Genomic DNA, 16544 nt, shown 5'->3' on the forward strand with positions numbered 1-16544 from the left:
AACAATTCTAGTGTTCTGGAAGGAGGAACCTGAGAGGAACCTCCTCTTTGCATGGTGGAGAGCCGTGCAGCCAGCACTTCCGCAAGGCACACGCCTTCCCTGCAGGCCTGGCTTCAGGCTTTGTTTCCAAAGGCAACTGTGGCCACACAAGGAAGCACTTGCCTCGTTCTTGCAGGCAGCTTTGCAGAGCCCAGGGCCGCTGCAGGCATCTGAAGGTCCATGCTTTCTTTGTTGCAGTGATTGTGAGTAGCTATATCCTACTGACAGAGTCTGTGCGAATGAGTTTATAGAGTGTGGCATATGCAACCATGTTGAATTTTCATGCAGGAGCTTTAAGAAAGAGATTTAGAACGCTTTCCACGTGAAACTTTCTGCAGATGAGTGGTGGAAAGGAAGATGCTCTCTGACAGCCATCTTCTAAATAGTCCACATTGATGTTCCCTTTTAGATGGAAAAAGCTCTGAACACAAAAGCCAGGAAAACCCAGAAAACTCTGGCTCAAGGGAGACGCTGATGTTGTGGTCACAGATTTCTCTAATACAATTGATTAGTACATCGCTGGCATAGCATCTTCCCATCGCTGTTCTGTCTGGTCTGCTTGCTCCTTGGGATTCAGATTACTTTCCAAAGACAGGACCTGTCAGGAGGTCATTCTCCATGAAGCCGCTTCTGTCAGCAGCATTTTATATGCCCCATGAATTATCTTGTCTTCCAGGAGAAAGATCTGTGGGATTTAGAAGGCAGGAACCTTACCTTTCACTCTGTGTTTTCAGAAGATAAATAGGTGATGCTCCAACTCCCTGGTCCCTGCTCTAACTCCCTGGTCCCTGCTCCAACTCCCAGGTCCCTGCTCTAACTCCCAGGTCCCTGCTCTAACTCCCTGGTCCCTGCTCTAACTCCCTGGCGGATGCTCTAACTCCCTGGTCCCTGCTCTAACTCCCAGGTCCATGCTCCAACTCCCAGGTCCCTGCTCTAACTCCCAGGTCCATGCTCTAACTCCCTGGTCCCTGCTCTAACTCCCTGGCCGATGCTCTAACTCCCTGGTCCATGCTCCAACTCCCTGGCCGATGCTCTAACTCCCAAGTCCATCCTGAGCTCACTCAGCTTTTGCCAGGAGGATGCTCTGCAGTCAGCAGGTGGACATACAGAACTCCTCCACCTTGTTAGCAGAGCCTCAAGTCAGGCCTTGAAATGCTCATGTTTTTCTCCTGTCCTATTTTTTCTAAGATCAGGAAAACCCATCTTTCCCACCAGATTCTTTGGGACTTTAGCTCCCAAGGATGGTAGAGAGGAAGTTCTTGTCCGCCTTTGAAAAGCCCTATTTCCTGACTCCTAGCAATTATGCAATTATTTCACTTCTTAAGAAAAGAGGAAACCTTTTGGGCCCCCATGCTGGCCTGGCCCTGTCTCCTTAGTCCTCCTCCGCAGTGATTGTTACTCCCTCAGACAAGGAACCGAGCCTGAGAGATGCCCCCAGCAGCAGGACGGCAGGTAGGAGAGAGATGTCTAGGCTCGTCAGACTCTGAAATGGGCTTTCCTACCTGACACCCTCCTCTCTTTAAATCTAACTGGAAGTGACTGCCTTTTCCCTTGTAAGATGAACCCTGGCCTAGGCATTTGTTGTTTGAACAGTCTTAGCTCCGCTGATTGACTTCTCTTCTCTCTGCCTCAGTTTCCTCACTTGTGAAATGGGAATGAAATGGTGCCCACGTCACAGGGCTGTTGCGGGGCGCAGACTAAGTGCGCCAAAGTTGGCACTGGAGGCCTGTCTGCTTACTGACGCGCGGAATCTCCTGGGAAAAGGATTGGGGGTGGTCCTGTTCATGCGAAGAGCAGCCTTGGGTGTCAGCGAGGCCGGTGCTGACCTGGGCGCCAGCAGCCTCGTGCCGGCTGCCCCAGGAAGGCACTGAGCCCTCAGTGCTGGCTCATTCTTCAAGTGTGAAATGAGAAGTGGGACTAAATGAATGCTGGCTAGTGTCCCAGATCAGGTAAAATGCACTTGTTCCTTTGGGACGTTTATTGTTGCAATGCCGTTCCCTGCCAGCAAAGGGGTGGGAAGCTTCCAGAAATGCAGTGTTTGCTTGTTGGGAGTCACTGTCACTGCAGATCCACCCGAGAGGTAAGCGGCTTCACAGCTGTAGGGATGTTCAACAAGAAAACAGTTCAGCTCCTTAAAAATGTGTGTACAGCATAAAGCAGGAGACTGAGCCGTGCCTCCGCCATGGACGGAGCGTGGGTCCTGGGTGAGGTGCTCGGGGAAGCGTGGATCTCCATCACCCTTCATCCCAGAAGTCCCTTTACGGTGCTGCCTCTGTTGATCGGAGAATCCTTGTGGGCAGATGTGGGCAGAGCCTCTGAGGAGCCCTGATGCCCTTAGCTGATGTCACTGGGAGAGCCTGCCCTCCCCAGAGGCCTCGTCTGGTGGCTGGAGTGTTAGCCTCTCGGAGGGAAGGGCTAGGTGTATACACACACATTTTTAAGTAAGCTTTTTTAGGCCAGTTTCAGATTTCCAGAAAAACTGTGACAATGGCATAGAGCATTCCCAGACCCTTCACCCACCCCCCGTTTTCCTGATTATTACCATCTTTCCTGGTATGGTGTGTTTGTTACAATCAATGACCCAATGTCGATGTACTGTTATTAACTCAAGTCCGTTCTTCGGTCAGATTTGCTCAGTTTCCTCCTACCCCAGGACCCCACATTCTGTTTAGTTGTCATGGGGCCTACGTTCCTGTTGGCTCCCACAGTTTCTGTCATTATTCTTATTGTCGTTGGTAATGGCAGTCATCCTTTCCCCTCATCATCGCTGCATTAGTCTAGTGCTCGTTCCTAGACTGACTCTCCCCTCATTCATCAGAAGGCGGGTGATCTGTGGTCTCTAGCCTGAGGCTCAGGGTCACAAAGTTGGTACTGGGGGCCCTCAGTGTGAAAGTCTCCTCCTGACCTCTGCAGCTCTGAGGTGGTGTGATCATCCACGTGAGTTCTGAGGTGGTGTGATCATCCACGTGAGCTCCGAGGTTGTGTGATCATCCACGTGAGCTCCGAGGTGGTGGGATCATCCACATGAGTTCCGAGGTGGTGTGATCATCCACATGTAGCTCTGAGGTGGTGTGATCATCCACATGAGCTCTGAGGTGGTGTGATCATCCACGTGAGCTCTGATGTGGTGGGATCATCCACGTGAGCTCCAAGGTGGTCTGATCATCCACATGTAGCTCTGAGGTGGTGTGATCATCCACATGAGCTCTGAGGTGGTGTGATCATCCACGTGAGCTAGAGGTGATGGGATCATCCACGTGAGCTCCGAGGTGGTGTGATCATCCACGTGAGCTCCGAGGTGGTGGGATCATCCACGTGAGCTCCGAGGTGGTGGGATCTTCCACATGAGCTCCGAGGTGGTGTGATCATCCACGTGAGCTCCGAGGTGGTGGGATCATCCACGTGAACTCTGAGGTGGTCTGATCATCCACATGTAGCTCTGAGGTGGTGTGATCATCTACGTGAGCTAGAGGTGGTGTGATCATCCACGTGAGCTAGAGGTGGTGTGATCATCCACGTGAGCTCTGAGGCGGTGTGATCATCCACGTGAGCTAGAGGTGGTGTGATCATCCACGTGAGCTCCGAGGTGGTCTGATCATCCACATGTAGCTCTGAGGCGGTGTGATCATCCACGTGAGCTAGAGGTGGTGTGATCATCCACGTGAGCTCCGAGGTGGTCTGATCATCCACATGTAGCTCTGAGGTGGTGTGATCATCCACGTGAGCTCCGAGGTGGTGGGATCATCCACATGAGCTCCAAGGTGGTGGGATCATCCACATGAGCTCCGAGGTGGTGGGATCATCCACGTGAGCTCCGAGGTGGTGGGATCATCCACGTGAGCTCCGAGGTGGTGTGATCATCCACATGTAGCTCTGAGGTGGTGTGATCATCCACGTGAGCTCCGAGGTGGTGTGCAGCTCTGAGGTGTGATCATTCACGGAGGGCTGCTTCTTGTCACAGCCGTGGTTGGCAGGCTGCCAGACTGCACCACGGGGATGTGGAGGGCCAGGAGGACTTGCACAGGACACAGGGTGGGCGTTTATAAAACAAGCTTTTATTGTTACAAAGCTCTTTTGAAGTGGGCAGTTTCACTGTGTCTCCTTTATGTAGGAATTATTGTAACTAAACGTCTAAATGTGTCACACTGAGCATATATAGAGAACTCAGTATATATAAAGCAGTCCTCTTAAAAGTTCTGCAGTTAGATTGGGAACTGACTGTGCTTTCAAATTATGTCAAACAATTTGATTGCAAAGAGCATGTGAAATGTATTCAGGCCTTCTCCAAGTCTGGCCATAATTAGTGGCTTTTAAGGGATTCTTCGACATCTCTCCCATCTTTTATTTAGAAAGAGTTCTGAGAGCTCCTTGTTAACAGTACAGAGTGTTGCCATGAGACTTCGGATAGCATTGAACATGGAAAGACCCCCTGAAGGTGGTTTCTCAGATGGACAGGGAGGAGGAGGTGACCGTGGACCCAGCCTCGCAGCAGTGCGTGACCTGGGCTACGCGTGGAGGAGGCCAGGTGCTGAACAGCATGGGGTGGTGTACGCATAGACTCCGGAGTCCCGATGTCACCACCTGCCCACTTCGTCCGTGAGCCCATGGGCTCCCTCCAGGCCTCAGCTTCCTTACCCGGGAAAGGCTGTGGTTGGGATTGGACAGCCCGTGCAAGGGGAGCACTCGTTTCTGACGCACAATAAGCGACATGGGGATGGTGATGAGAGGAGCAGACGGACATTAGCTGGTCTTTATCGTCCCTGTAGACCAGGGGTCCTCAAACTACGGCCCGCGGGCCACATGCAAATACAAATATTGTATTTGTTCCCGTTTTGTTTTTTTACTTCAAAATAAGATATGTGCAGTGTGCATAGGAATTTGTTCATAGTTTTTTTTTAAACTATAGTCCGCCCTCCAACGGTCTGAGGGAAAGTGAACTGGCCCCCTGTTTAAAAAGTTTGAGGACCCCTGCTGTAGACCAGTGGTTCTCAACCTTGGCTGCACATTAGAATCACCTGGAAATCTTTTTAAAATCCTGATTTCTGGGCCTCATCCTCCGGAAAGTCTGTTTCTTTGTTACTAATGTGGCCTCACCCCATAACAAAGAAACAGAGTTTCCGGAGGATGAGGCCCAGAAATCAGGATTTTAAAAAGATTCCCAGGTGATTCTAATGTGCAGCCAAGGTTGAGAACCACTGCTGTAGACTCTGTCGGCACCGCATTCCCATGCTGCCCACACAAGGATGACTGTCCCACCCCCCCTGGCGCACTGGGGGCACTGGCTCTGTATGTGTGGGTCAGTGTCCCTGTGGAGGCCACCTCACACCTGTCGTGCTGTGTATTATATCCGTTTAAAATGTTTCACCTTGCAGGAAGTACAGCATAAAGAACTTACTCTGTGCTTCCTATTTTAAATTCTGCTGGACAACCGCCATTCCACCATCGAAGTCAGGACGTTAACACTGGTGACCTCCCAGCCCTCGCAGCCCACGAGGCTGTCACAGCTGAAGGGGTCCGTGGGGACCTTCAGTGTCACGTCGCTGAGGTCCTTGGGCCTGGAGGGTCTTCATTCTCTCTTGACCTTGCGACCTGACCCTTTGGGAGGTTTCAAGCCGTTATTTTGGAGAATGCGCCTCGCTTTGGGTTTGTCCGATGTTTCCTGGTGGTTAGATTCTGGCTACTGTGTATCTTCGTCGGGGGCATCGCAGAGTGCAGCTGGGCCCCACCCGCCGGGGGCACACGATTCTAGCTTGTCCGGTGCACCTGGTTCACTCTGACCCCTGGGTACTGTGTCTTCCCCCTTGGTCGTCAGTACGCACTTTGTGGGAGGTGCTCTGACGTTCTGTAGACGCCTGGTCCTCATCCAGTTTTATTTATGTCAGAGTGGCCTCACGGCTTCCTCGCCTTCAGTGCACTGCATCGGTTATGTTCCTGCTCACCTCGTCACCCTGACTGGCCAGCGGAGCCTCCTCAGGCCAGCTCCTGTGTCCTGTCCACACTGTTCTTGGGGTTTCCATACTCTTGGCCCCGTAAAATGTCTCGGGGCCATCTTGCAGTGTGTCCGCTCCACCCGGGACCCTGCCGTCTCTCCTCCTGTTCACTGCGGTTCCTCCAGTTCTCCTCCAGTGCCGTGCAGTTAACAGCTTTTCCCCTTTCCTGTATTTGTAACTCCGTTCCCCACAGTGAGGAACCTGCCTCTCATCACCCTCGGTAGATGAGTGCCCCTGGCCGTAAGCAGCGGGGGTGCAGGGGTGCCCTTGCCCCCATCAGGCCTGGACTCCCACAGGGACCCCCTCCCCACACTCGGGGCACTGCCCACCCTCACTGATGAGTCCTGGCCTTGCTCGGCTGGAGAACGAAAATACTGGAGAACGGTGAAGGGCTCAAACTGTTTTTCTTTGTCTTTTATTTTTTAAATATTTTTATTTTTATTGATTTCAGAGAGGAAGGGAGAGAGAGAGAGAGAGAATCATTGATTGGCTGCCTCCTGCACGCCCCCTACTGGGGATTGAGCCTGCAACCCAGGCATGTGCCCTTGACTGGAATCGAACATGGGACCCTTCAGTCCACAGGCTGACGCTCTATCCACTGAGCCAAACCAGCTAGGGCTCAACCCATTTTTCAAGGGGAGACACAAGGTTCCCGGAACTTCTCGGAAGTCCTGCACCTGCCCCGACGTCTCCCAGTCCCTCTCACCGATAGACAACAGTCTCGGGCTCTGGCCTACCTGCTTGTTTGAGGAACCCATCTGCAACCTCTGCTTCAGAGTATCTTTGACAGCTGTTTCCCTTATCTTCCAACTCTTTTAAACTCTGGCTGTTTTGTAGCCATTATAGTTATTACTTCCTTTTTCTGAGAAAATGTGCCAGTAAGTAAAAGGGGCAGCGACTTACTTACGTTCTTGTGGAATTAACCTGTCACTTGCACTTGGAATGATCATGCGTGCTCTCTCATAGTGAAAGGCACAAAACTGGAACTGTCCTCCGTCACAGCACGAGAGAAGTGAAGCGGGCCTGCGGCTCCGCGCCGTCTCCGGCCGTGCAGGTGCAAGAGCTCAGAGCCCTGGATGAGTCAGGACGGCCAGCGATGGCCTGCAGATACCTCTCGCCGCCGGACGCGGAAGGGCCGGTCATGAGGTTCGAGGTTTGACTGCCTGAGACAGGACTGGACGAGGCTGCTGATAGGGGTGTAGTAACTGAAGTCAGCTTTTCCGTCGCGTTTCTGTTTGATTCGCGGAAATGATCGGGAGCAGCGCAGACTGAGTGCAGTGCCGTGGCCCCGGCCTGGCCGGTGTGTGTTGTTCACCGTGTGTTTCTCTGGCTGTTCTCTCGTGCAGAACACATACACCAATGCCGACAAGTTGCTAGAGGCCGCGGAGCAGCTGGCGCAGACGGGGGAATGTGACCCCGAAGAGATTTATCAGGCCGCCCATCAGCTCGAAGACCGGATCCAGGACTTTGTTCGGCGTGTTGAGCAACGGAAGATCCTACTGGACATGTCAGTGTCCTTTCACACGCACGTGAAAGAGGTGAGAACCGGGAGGGGGAGGAGAACCCGGGACTGCGAGGGCCTCTGACACAAGCCATGACATGAGAGCGTGGACCAGAGCTGGGCAGTGGTGATGGCAGCCTGCTCCCTCCAGCGGAGCGGTCAGCGCTGACGGGACCTTCCTTGCAGCACAAGCACAGGCAGCCTTTGCTGGGGGTGGCCCGTGAGGGGTGGGCGTCTGGGGAGAGGTGTGGATGAGGAGGTGAGCTGAGCTGAAGGAGATCCTTTAAGTTGGAGAGAGACAGGCGTGCACCTGTTTTAGCATAAACAGACGGCCCACACATTGTGGTCAGAGCTGCTGGGTTTCCCTTCTGTGTTAGCCTGTCATGTGGCCCAAGTCACAGTTGCCTTCTGATTTTATCAGCCTGTGTGGCCATTCTCAGATACTAGTAAAAGTGAACTTTACAGAATACTGAATGTACCAGACATCAGCATTAATTAAGGCCATATCGGCTTTGGTGATGTCTGCTCAGTGTTAGCTCTGCAATTCACAATTCTTTTTAAGACTCACACCTGGAAAAAGGTTGGTGCCTGTAACTCTTGTCCCAGACCAGGCATTCCAGTCCTGTGTGTTGAGATCTCTGGGCTCTTTACTCTCACCCCTAGAGGACAGAACACAGAATACTACTTGTTTCTGGGGAGAGAGAAGAGGAGATATTTTCATGGAGATGGTGATATTTTATGCCTGGAGGCTGCATGCGGAAGGTGGTTGATGGAGGCGTCAGCCTCAATTTCACCCGTAAACTTGGATTTGGGAGCATTCTGGGGCCTCTTTCTCCCTCTTTTTTTTTCCCCTCTGTGAAAGGAATTCATGAGAGGCTTAACCTCCTCTTAGAAGATGAAGGCTGGTGCTCTGCCTTTTCAAAAACGTTTTTAAAATAGTATTTAACAGAACTGTTGATTAGTCTCATACAACTTTGGATTTTATTTTGGGAGAACTTTTATTCTCCTGCATTTGTTTTCCACTCTCAATCTCTCTAGTCCCTTTCGTATTATTTGCAGCGTTTTATTCACATCAGTTCTGAGTATAATATTCCCATGATGAGTCTTCGTTACTGTCCTCTCCTTTCCAGTGCACTTTCCACTGCTCATTCCTTCACTCTCTCACTTATTCATCCCAAAGTGTCTCCTGAGCCACTGTAATGTTCCAGGAGGTTGTGCACAAGGGAAGACGGTGGAAAACATACTTCTTTGTCACATATTTCAGACGTTGGTTTGTTTCTCTTGGTGGATGTAAAGTGCCTTGAAGACCAGAACTCTCACTTACCCTTGTACCCACAGCTGGCCTCCGTACCAGGCTTAGCAGAGCTCAGTTGCTGGGAATAATGATGTCTATTTCTAGCACATGTTCTGAGATTTAATGATAGAAGGACATGTTTCCATTTTCAAATATAGCAAAAGCACAATTATTTTCATCCATTTGTACTCATTCACCTTCTTTCTCAAAAGTGGGTCCGGAGTTAATGAATAATTACCATGGAAATGTGTGGGTTGTTTGAGGCCACCAGGTGGTCCCGGCCAGGCTTGTCTCTGGAATGGACTCAGGGCCCTGAGTGGGGTTCTGTTCAATGATTCCCAGAGGCTGTGGTTTCACAGGAAAGGTCGTTCTCATTTGGATCAGCTGCGATTCTCGCTGGGTTTCAGGAAAGGAGCCGTGGGCTCTGCTTCTGCAAACTTACACTCTGAACTGGGACTGGGCTTTGTTTGGGGTGATGCCTGGGACGGACCCTTTCATTTTGTTCAGGAGTCGGAAAGAAAGCCTGCCAGCCACCTGGGGATTGTTCAGCCTGGCTCCGTTTTCATGCTACCACTGGGGCAGGCAGACTCCTTTCTTTAAGCCCAGCCAGTGCTCACTTTCCCGGACCTTGCACTGTGGTTGGAGTAGGATTACGGGGGCTCTATTTGCTCCTTGGGGTGCAGAGCACTGGGAGTGGCCTCTTATCCCATCCTCACCTGGTTTGCTCCTGGCTTCTCCCCCTTTCTCCTCTTATGCATATTTGCTTTGCTATTATTTCATGATACTGACTTCGATTTGCCCAGCCCATGCGTCCTTCATAAATTCCCTTTCATCATATGAAGAGATCTTTGATCACCCATCCAAGAGCACCGAGCTGTGCGCTGCACCGAGGACACCCAGGTGCGCTGACCCCTCACTCCTCTGATCAGGGCCGCGGCGTGTGCACCAGGAGTGCGTGGGCAGTTGCAGGCGAAGAAGGGGCTGTGTTGCTCATGGCTGAACAGTTCCCCTTTGATTTCTGCTCTCGTACCTGAAACTGGATCCCATTTTACGTTTAGAATGGTGCCTTCTGAAATTCCACCTGCCAGTTGCCATTGAAACTACCTACTTCTGCTCCTGGCTTGCAGCTGGGAGCTGTGGCTTTGGTGCTTCCCACACCACCTTACAGCTCACCCATCCCCACTGGTACCCGAATGATCATCTTAGTCACAGACAAGAGTAGATGCCAACCGCAGTAGCTTCTGTTTATAAAGTGCTTGTAGTAATTGACTCTCAAACTGGCTTTGCCAGTTAGGGAAGACATATATGGTAACATGCGCCCATTTCATAGATGAGAAAACTGAGGGTAGAGAGCGCCAAAGGATTTCTCAAGGCCACCCACAGCTGGTGTGTTGTGAGCAGGTTTATAGCCTGCGTGCAGACTGTGCACTGGAGAGTGGTTGCCCCTAGAGCAATCCCCAAATCTCGGGGTCCCAATTCTACCACCCACAGAATCAGCTGGCAGCTCAGTCCTTCCCTGGAACCCCCCTCCCCCATGAGTTCCTTTAGGAGTCCTCTCTGTGGGGTCTCCCCTCCCCCGTTAGTGAGGAAGGGGCTTTTTCGGGGGTTTCTCCCAGCAGAGCGAGGTTCCTCCTTTAGGTTCCACCCAGCACAGTTTGTGGGAAGGGTATAACTGGGTCAGACTCGGGTGGACACAGGATCCAGATTTTTTCAGTTTTCTCCCCAGAAATCCCTGTGTCTCCCTAGCCCAGCCTGCTCTGTGGTCCTGGTCTGTGACCCAGGCCTGTGCACACTGCAGCCACTGTGGGCTGGGTTCAAGCTCTCTTCCATGAAGTGGGCCTGGCTGCAGCTCAGAGGGCCTCTAGGGGGCAGCATTGCCTACGTCTGGCTGCCCGAGGAGCCGAGGCTGTGGGCACAGTTCTTACTCAGAGTCCACGCCAACGCCGCTGAGAGCTTGGTCAGAACGAAACTCTTGCTGTCAAGCAGAGGTTTATCTTTTATTGCAAATTAACAGCTAGCACAGGAGTACAGGTTTCTTTCCTCACATTCAGGAAGCTTGTGGTAAAAATTTTCAGGCCTCCTGGAGACCTTTCTCATTGCTGTGTGCAGAGGTTACTTTAGGAGGCATAGGTAGCATTTTCAGAGCTTAAACATAGGCTTTGCCTGAATCCTGTTGCACGACGAATGCATCAGTTCGTCTAAAATCGACATCAGAAATACTTTTCTCTGAGACTTTTTTTTAAGTATATCTTTATTGATTTCAGAGAGTAAGGGAGAAGGAGAGAGAGATAGAAACATCAGTGGTGAGCATGAATTATTGATCATCTGCCTCCTACCCCCCCCCCCCCCAACTTGGAGTTGAGTTGAGCCTGCAACCTGGGCTTGTGCCCTTGACAGGAATCGAACCTGGAGCCCGTCAGTTCACAGGGTGATGCTCTATCCACTGAGCCAAACCAGCCAGGGCACTTTTCTCTGAGATCTTTTTGAATGAGAATATTCCCTTGGGACCAGACAGAAACATTCTAAAGGGGAAAGGACCTTTGGGCATGAACATCATGGACTTAGAGGTAACCTCGCTCCTCCGACCTCGGTTTCCCCTCTTCACCTGCCTGATCCCAGCCCGGTCTCTGCGGGCTCCTGCACAGCTGCGCTCCACTGGGCGGGCATGTCCCCCATGGACATGTGTTGAAATGTCCAGGATGTGGAGGGAATAAGCTAGTTCTTTAAAGGTTACCCGGAGGAAAGGAAAAGGCCTCACTCCCAGCACTTCCCCTGGAAGCCAGGGGAAGTGATTTCTATAGAAGCCCAGACACCCAGCAACTTTCCTCACGCCGTCCTATTTTTAGGTGTGAAAGATTAAAATGTGGGATGGTGTTAAGCTGACCAGACTGTGACATATTTTGAACAATTGGTAGGAACCTGGATACATTTTGAATAATATCTAGAGAAAGAAGGCTTTTAAAACATTGTGAGTCTTATTATTAGAAGAATTTTCCTTGCAAGAACAAGACTAATAGTAGTGGTTAACATTTACCTACCTCTCCACGTGGGTACATCACCCTACCTCATCTTCCCAGGAGCCTGCGAGCCAGGCATTATTACCAGGCCCGTCTCATAGGAGTGTAAACTTACACCTGGATCCAGGTGAGGAACGGACCTGAGTTCTCTTCACTGATAGTCCGTGTCCCCTCTCAGGAGAAGTGTTTCGGTTTAATTACTTGGGGATAAAAGACGACCTCGTCTGTGGTGGCCGTGGAGTCGCGGAAGCACAGCGGTGCATTGTGCCTCAGGCGGGGTTTGCGCTCCTCCTCTCCACAGTGTGTAGAAGCAACACTTGTTCAACTGGTCCTGTCACTTAAATGGTATTTAGTGGAAGTCGTGTTAAATGGTAGTATTTGCTGGAGAAGAGGAATTCTGCAGACACCTCCCGCCACCCCGCATCCTGTCCCACAGGCGGGGTCACACTGGGTCAGCGAGGAGACCTGACCCAGCTGTTTGAATGGGGGAGGGGACTTGGGACAGCTGTGTGGGAGGTGTGTCTCATCCGGAACCTGCCAGCTGTTTTAATTAATGTTGTGTTGCTGATATTGCAGTGTTCTAGTGGGCTTTTAAAAACTTGCATTTCCGTTTGTTTGCACAACAGATTTCATTTCTACTAACACATTTCATTTCTACTAACGTTATGAGATGCTAGCTTTTAAAAGCGCAGTGTCACTAAAACTGGGGGCTACATGGCTCCAGCGTGTGGCCTGAAGTGTCCCAGACCCTCCTCTGTGATGCAGTCAGTGCTGGGGCAGCGTTGGCTCCTGTGCCTTTCTCCTCGTTGATACTAACGTTAGATCACATGCGAGAAGAGCACTCCTTTTGGATGTACATTTGCTTAAATTATTCAGCACCCCGGGGTGAGCAGAACATGCTGAGGGAGCACTGTTCCTGAACTCCGCAGCTTACTGAGCTGTGCCCCTCCATTCGTTCCCGAAGAGTCCTCCGTCGTCTGCCGCCACTCGGTTGCGGGCTGTCTCAGGCCGGTGTGCGGGGCCTCTGTCCCTGGGCTCCCCGCAGTGGCCGGAGGGTGGGGGCAGCTGTAGGGCAGCATGTGGATTAAGGTGGAACACAGTGGAGACTTTGAAAGAAGGGAGTGAAGTAAGTGGTTTGTTGTTGCTTTTGTTCTTTTTTGGCAGAAAAAAAAAACAGTTGCAAAGGTCCACTTTTTCATCAGTGTCCATCCTAGGACAGGAATCCGCGGGTGGGAGGGCTGTGTCCAAGGGCTGCCGAAAGGCATTCTGTGCTGGGAGCCTGTGAGTTTAAGAGAGGCTTTAGCAAAGTGTTGCCTCCAGGCCTAAGAGGTCACTGCATTTCCTTGCTACACCAAGGACCCTCAGTGTCAACCGTCCTCAAGGAGTGACTGAGACAGCCAGAAGCGGGGGGGGGGGGGGGGGCAGGAGCGCATTTCCCCGAGAAACGCGTGCAGTTCACTGCATGTCGTACCTCAGCAGAGCAGTTTCAGAAAGGAGCGGTTTGGAAACAAGAAGCCAAATGCGCACACTTGCTTCGGCAAGTGCACTGGTGCTGACTCAGCCCCGAGGCTGGTGCGTGCGGCTGGGGAGTGTGTCCCGTAGCTCAGGCAGCCGCTGGCACCCACACGTGTCAGGTGCTGGAGGTGATTCTCACATCCCTGGGGAAGCAGGGAGCATTTTCTCCCCACACAAACCATCTCCACACCCAGGGCCCATTCGGCTTAATTAACTGCCTCTCCGGCTCGCTGAACGGCTCCCCGAGACCTGGAGCGGCTCCCCGAAGCGGGTGGAGGGCTCTGCTCCCACCAGACCAAAGCCAGAGGTCTTACCCACCCAGGTCCCGGGCGCAGTGTTCGTGGCGGTGGCAGTGGCAGTGTGGGTTTGCAAGGGTTTTGGGATGCCCACTCCTTCATGAAGGACTGTGACCGTGACCTTGGCCTGGCCGGGTGTGGAACCTACCTGTGCCACATCCCGTCTCCTGCCGGGCCTGGGGAGGCATCATTCCACCACGCTCCACGCTTCCTTCTCTTCTGGGGGCTGGAAAGCACCCTTGTCTGTGGGGAGGTTTAATAATCAACAACAGACTGCAGCGCCCTTGCTAAGAGTAAAATAAAAGCCACCCGGGCTGCGTGAGAGAACGCCGTCGTGTGTGGCAGGTGTTGGAGGGTCTTTTCTGACTCTGTTGCACCCAGGTGGAGCCTGGGCAGAACCGGGAAGAGCCACTTCCCGTCCTGTCTTTCTCTTCTCTGACCGTCCCCTTTGGCTCTCTGCCTGTTCACTTTCTCACCTCGCAGTCGTCACATGCTGCGTTTTTTGTGCCTCTTTGCTGCTGGCTGTCGGACTGTTTGGGGTACTTCTCCTCCCTCCTGCTCCCCCAGGGCAGCCTGCCCCTGCCCTCCCGCCCCCTCGCCCTCTGGCACGGGGCTGACCCTGGCGGTGACGCGGCCTCACTGTCTCCCTCCAGCTGTGGACATGGCTGGAGGAGCTGCAGAAGGAGCTGCTGGACGACGTGTACGCCGAGTCGGTGGAGGCCGTGCAGGACCTCATCAAGCGGTTCGGCCAGCAGCAGCAGACGACCCTGCAAGTGACCGTCAACGTGATCAAGGAAGGGGAGGACCTCATCCAGCAGCTGAGGTGGGCCCGCCCCGCCTCCCGCTGAGCTCGGGCCCTTTGAAATCCTGCCAGCGTTTCCGTTCCCCTCGCTTTTGGGAACAATTGCCTATAATCCTCTGCCCAATGGGGTAGAGAACAAATAGCGTCTGTGCGCGTAATGCAGAGTAGCATCTCTCTCTTTTCTTTTTCCCCCTAAGGTTTTTTCTCTGTAAGTTTTCTCATTACAGCATTGCCTAATAAACCTTCCCAGAATTCAGCTTTTATTAATAGTCCCTCCTAACACTTACTTAGTAATGAACGAAATTTTACTTAAACCTCCCAGGACCGTGTCCTCAGGCCCCGGTGACCTGTCTCTCTCGAATGTGGTGGGGTCCCCTTCTCAAAGCTGAGGCCCAGGCAGGCCCGGCCCGGCTGACACCTGCCCGTCGGGACCCAGTGGCAGGAAGTCGGGGACAGTGCTGGGGCTGGAAGCATCACAGGGACCGTGTACGTAAATGAAGTCTCCCGACTGCTCCTCGGAGGCCAGAGCATGAATCGTTGGTGATACCTTCACCGGGTATTCGCTTTGCGAAGTCGGGCAACGTTGCTCGATAGAGGCTTCGTTGATGCATTGGAGTTTAACCCCAATGACTAATAGAACCACCGTTCATGGTGAACAGGTATCAGCTCTTCCGTCTACTTAAGGAGAAAGCGGCTGGAAGTGATCCCTGCTGACTGGCCTTGCAAGAGCGTTAGATTCTTGTGAGAGCGAGGAGAGGCCGGAGAGGCTCCACGCTCCCTCGGGCCTGGGAGCTGCTGGAGGAGGAAGCCGCTGTTGTTCTGCGGGAGGGGCGGCCGTCCTTTCTGAGACAGGCAGCCGCTTCCTGCCGGCTCTCTCCCCCCAGGTCCCGGGCTGCCGGATCTGGGATCTGACAATGTGCGACTTGCTCCTCCAATTCCTGTTTGTCTCTTTGAAATCCCGTTTCCCTCTCTGCTCCCTCCCAGGGACTCGGCCATCTCCAACAACAAGACCCCCCACAACAGCTCCATCAGCCACATCGAGACGGTGCTGCAGCAGCTGGACGAGGCGCAGGCCCAGATGGAGGAGCTGTTCCAGGAGCGCAAGATCAAGCTGGACCTCTTCCTGCAGCTGCGCATCTTCGAGAGGGACGCCATCGACGTGAGTGCCGCCCGCTCCGCCCTGTGTCCTTCCCTGGGCCTGGGCCGCTGCCAGGAGGAGAGAGGAAGGGAACTGGGGGCTGGGACTCCGCTCCTCTGTCTGAAGTTGGAACTGGCGGAGGCAGCGGGCACTGCAGGGCCCGCGTCCCACACAGGACAGAGCAAGGCCAGTGTGGAGGGTGAGGGCAGAGCTGCTGGGACCGGTCCCTCTCGCCCTCTTGGCTTCTCGCCTCCACTGGGTCCCACGCAGCTCTCCCTGTCCTGGAAGCAGGGGCATAAGCTCAAGCAGGGGTCGTCTCTCCTTCCTCCCCGCCCCCCTCCTGCTCTGCCCGAGACTGGAACACGCTGGGCCTGCGGTGAGGGCCTCTTAGGGAATTCCCCCACAGAAGGGTCTCAGATGGTCTGTCATTCTTAGTTAACAAGCGACTTTTACACCTCATGTGTGACTGGGAGAAGGAAGTTCAGGTTTCTTTCCTTTTTCTTCTCCAGAAGGAGGGGGTTCTCCGTTCTGTGCCCGGGAAGGGCTTTGTTTGAACTTGGAGTGTAGGCAGAAGGAAGTGCGGTTGGATGACACTGCGAGTGTCTGTGAAACGTGAGGAAAGGAACCGAAGCTCACCTCAGCTGGGGCGGCCGGTTTCCGGGGGCTGGTGGTAGTGACGGCCGCCCCGGGGGTCCCCGACCGCCCACCAGGATGTCTGGAGGAGGCTCTCCCCATATCGATCCCTTGTCCTGGGTTTGAGCAGTGCTGTGAGAGCACGTGGGCCAGACCCTAAGGGCCGCCAAAGGCAGGGTGAGGCAGGCCCTGATGTGGACCCTAAGGGCCGCCAAAGGCAGGGTGAGGCAGGGCTCAGTGTCGACTGCCGTGGGCCTTCTGTGCTTCCCGAGGCCTGTCTGTGGGCCCTGCTCTGAGGGGCGTGTGGTGCAGGGGCCAG

At 53.2% G+C, this 16544-nt stretch overlaps 1 protein-coding gene across 1 annotated transcript in view; it reads left to right on the forward strand.

Annotated features, from left to right (window-relative positions):
* The window catches only part of TRIO (trio Rho guanine nucleotide exchange factor), a 190669-nt gene that overhangs the window by 42163 nt on the left and 131962 nt on the right, over positions 1 to 16544 (forward strand). Inside the window, exons 8-10 of the mRNA XM_081090545.1 lie at positions 7376 to 7567; positions 14306 to 14475; positions 15439 to 15613. Coding sequence (XP_080946671.1) covers positions 7376 to 7567; positions 14306 to 14475; positions 15439 to 15613 — 537 coding nt within the window. The remainder of the gene's footprint in view (positions 1 to 7375; positions 7568 to 14305; positions 14476 to 15438; positions 15614 to 16544) is intronic.

This window comes from Myotis nattereri (genome assembly GCF_964212035.1).
Source record: "Myotis nattereri genome assembly, chromosome: 4".
Lineage (NCBI taxonomy): Eukaryota > Metazoa > Chordata > Mammalia > Chiroptera > Vespertilionidae > Myotis > Myotis nattereri.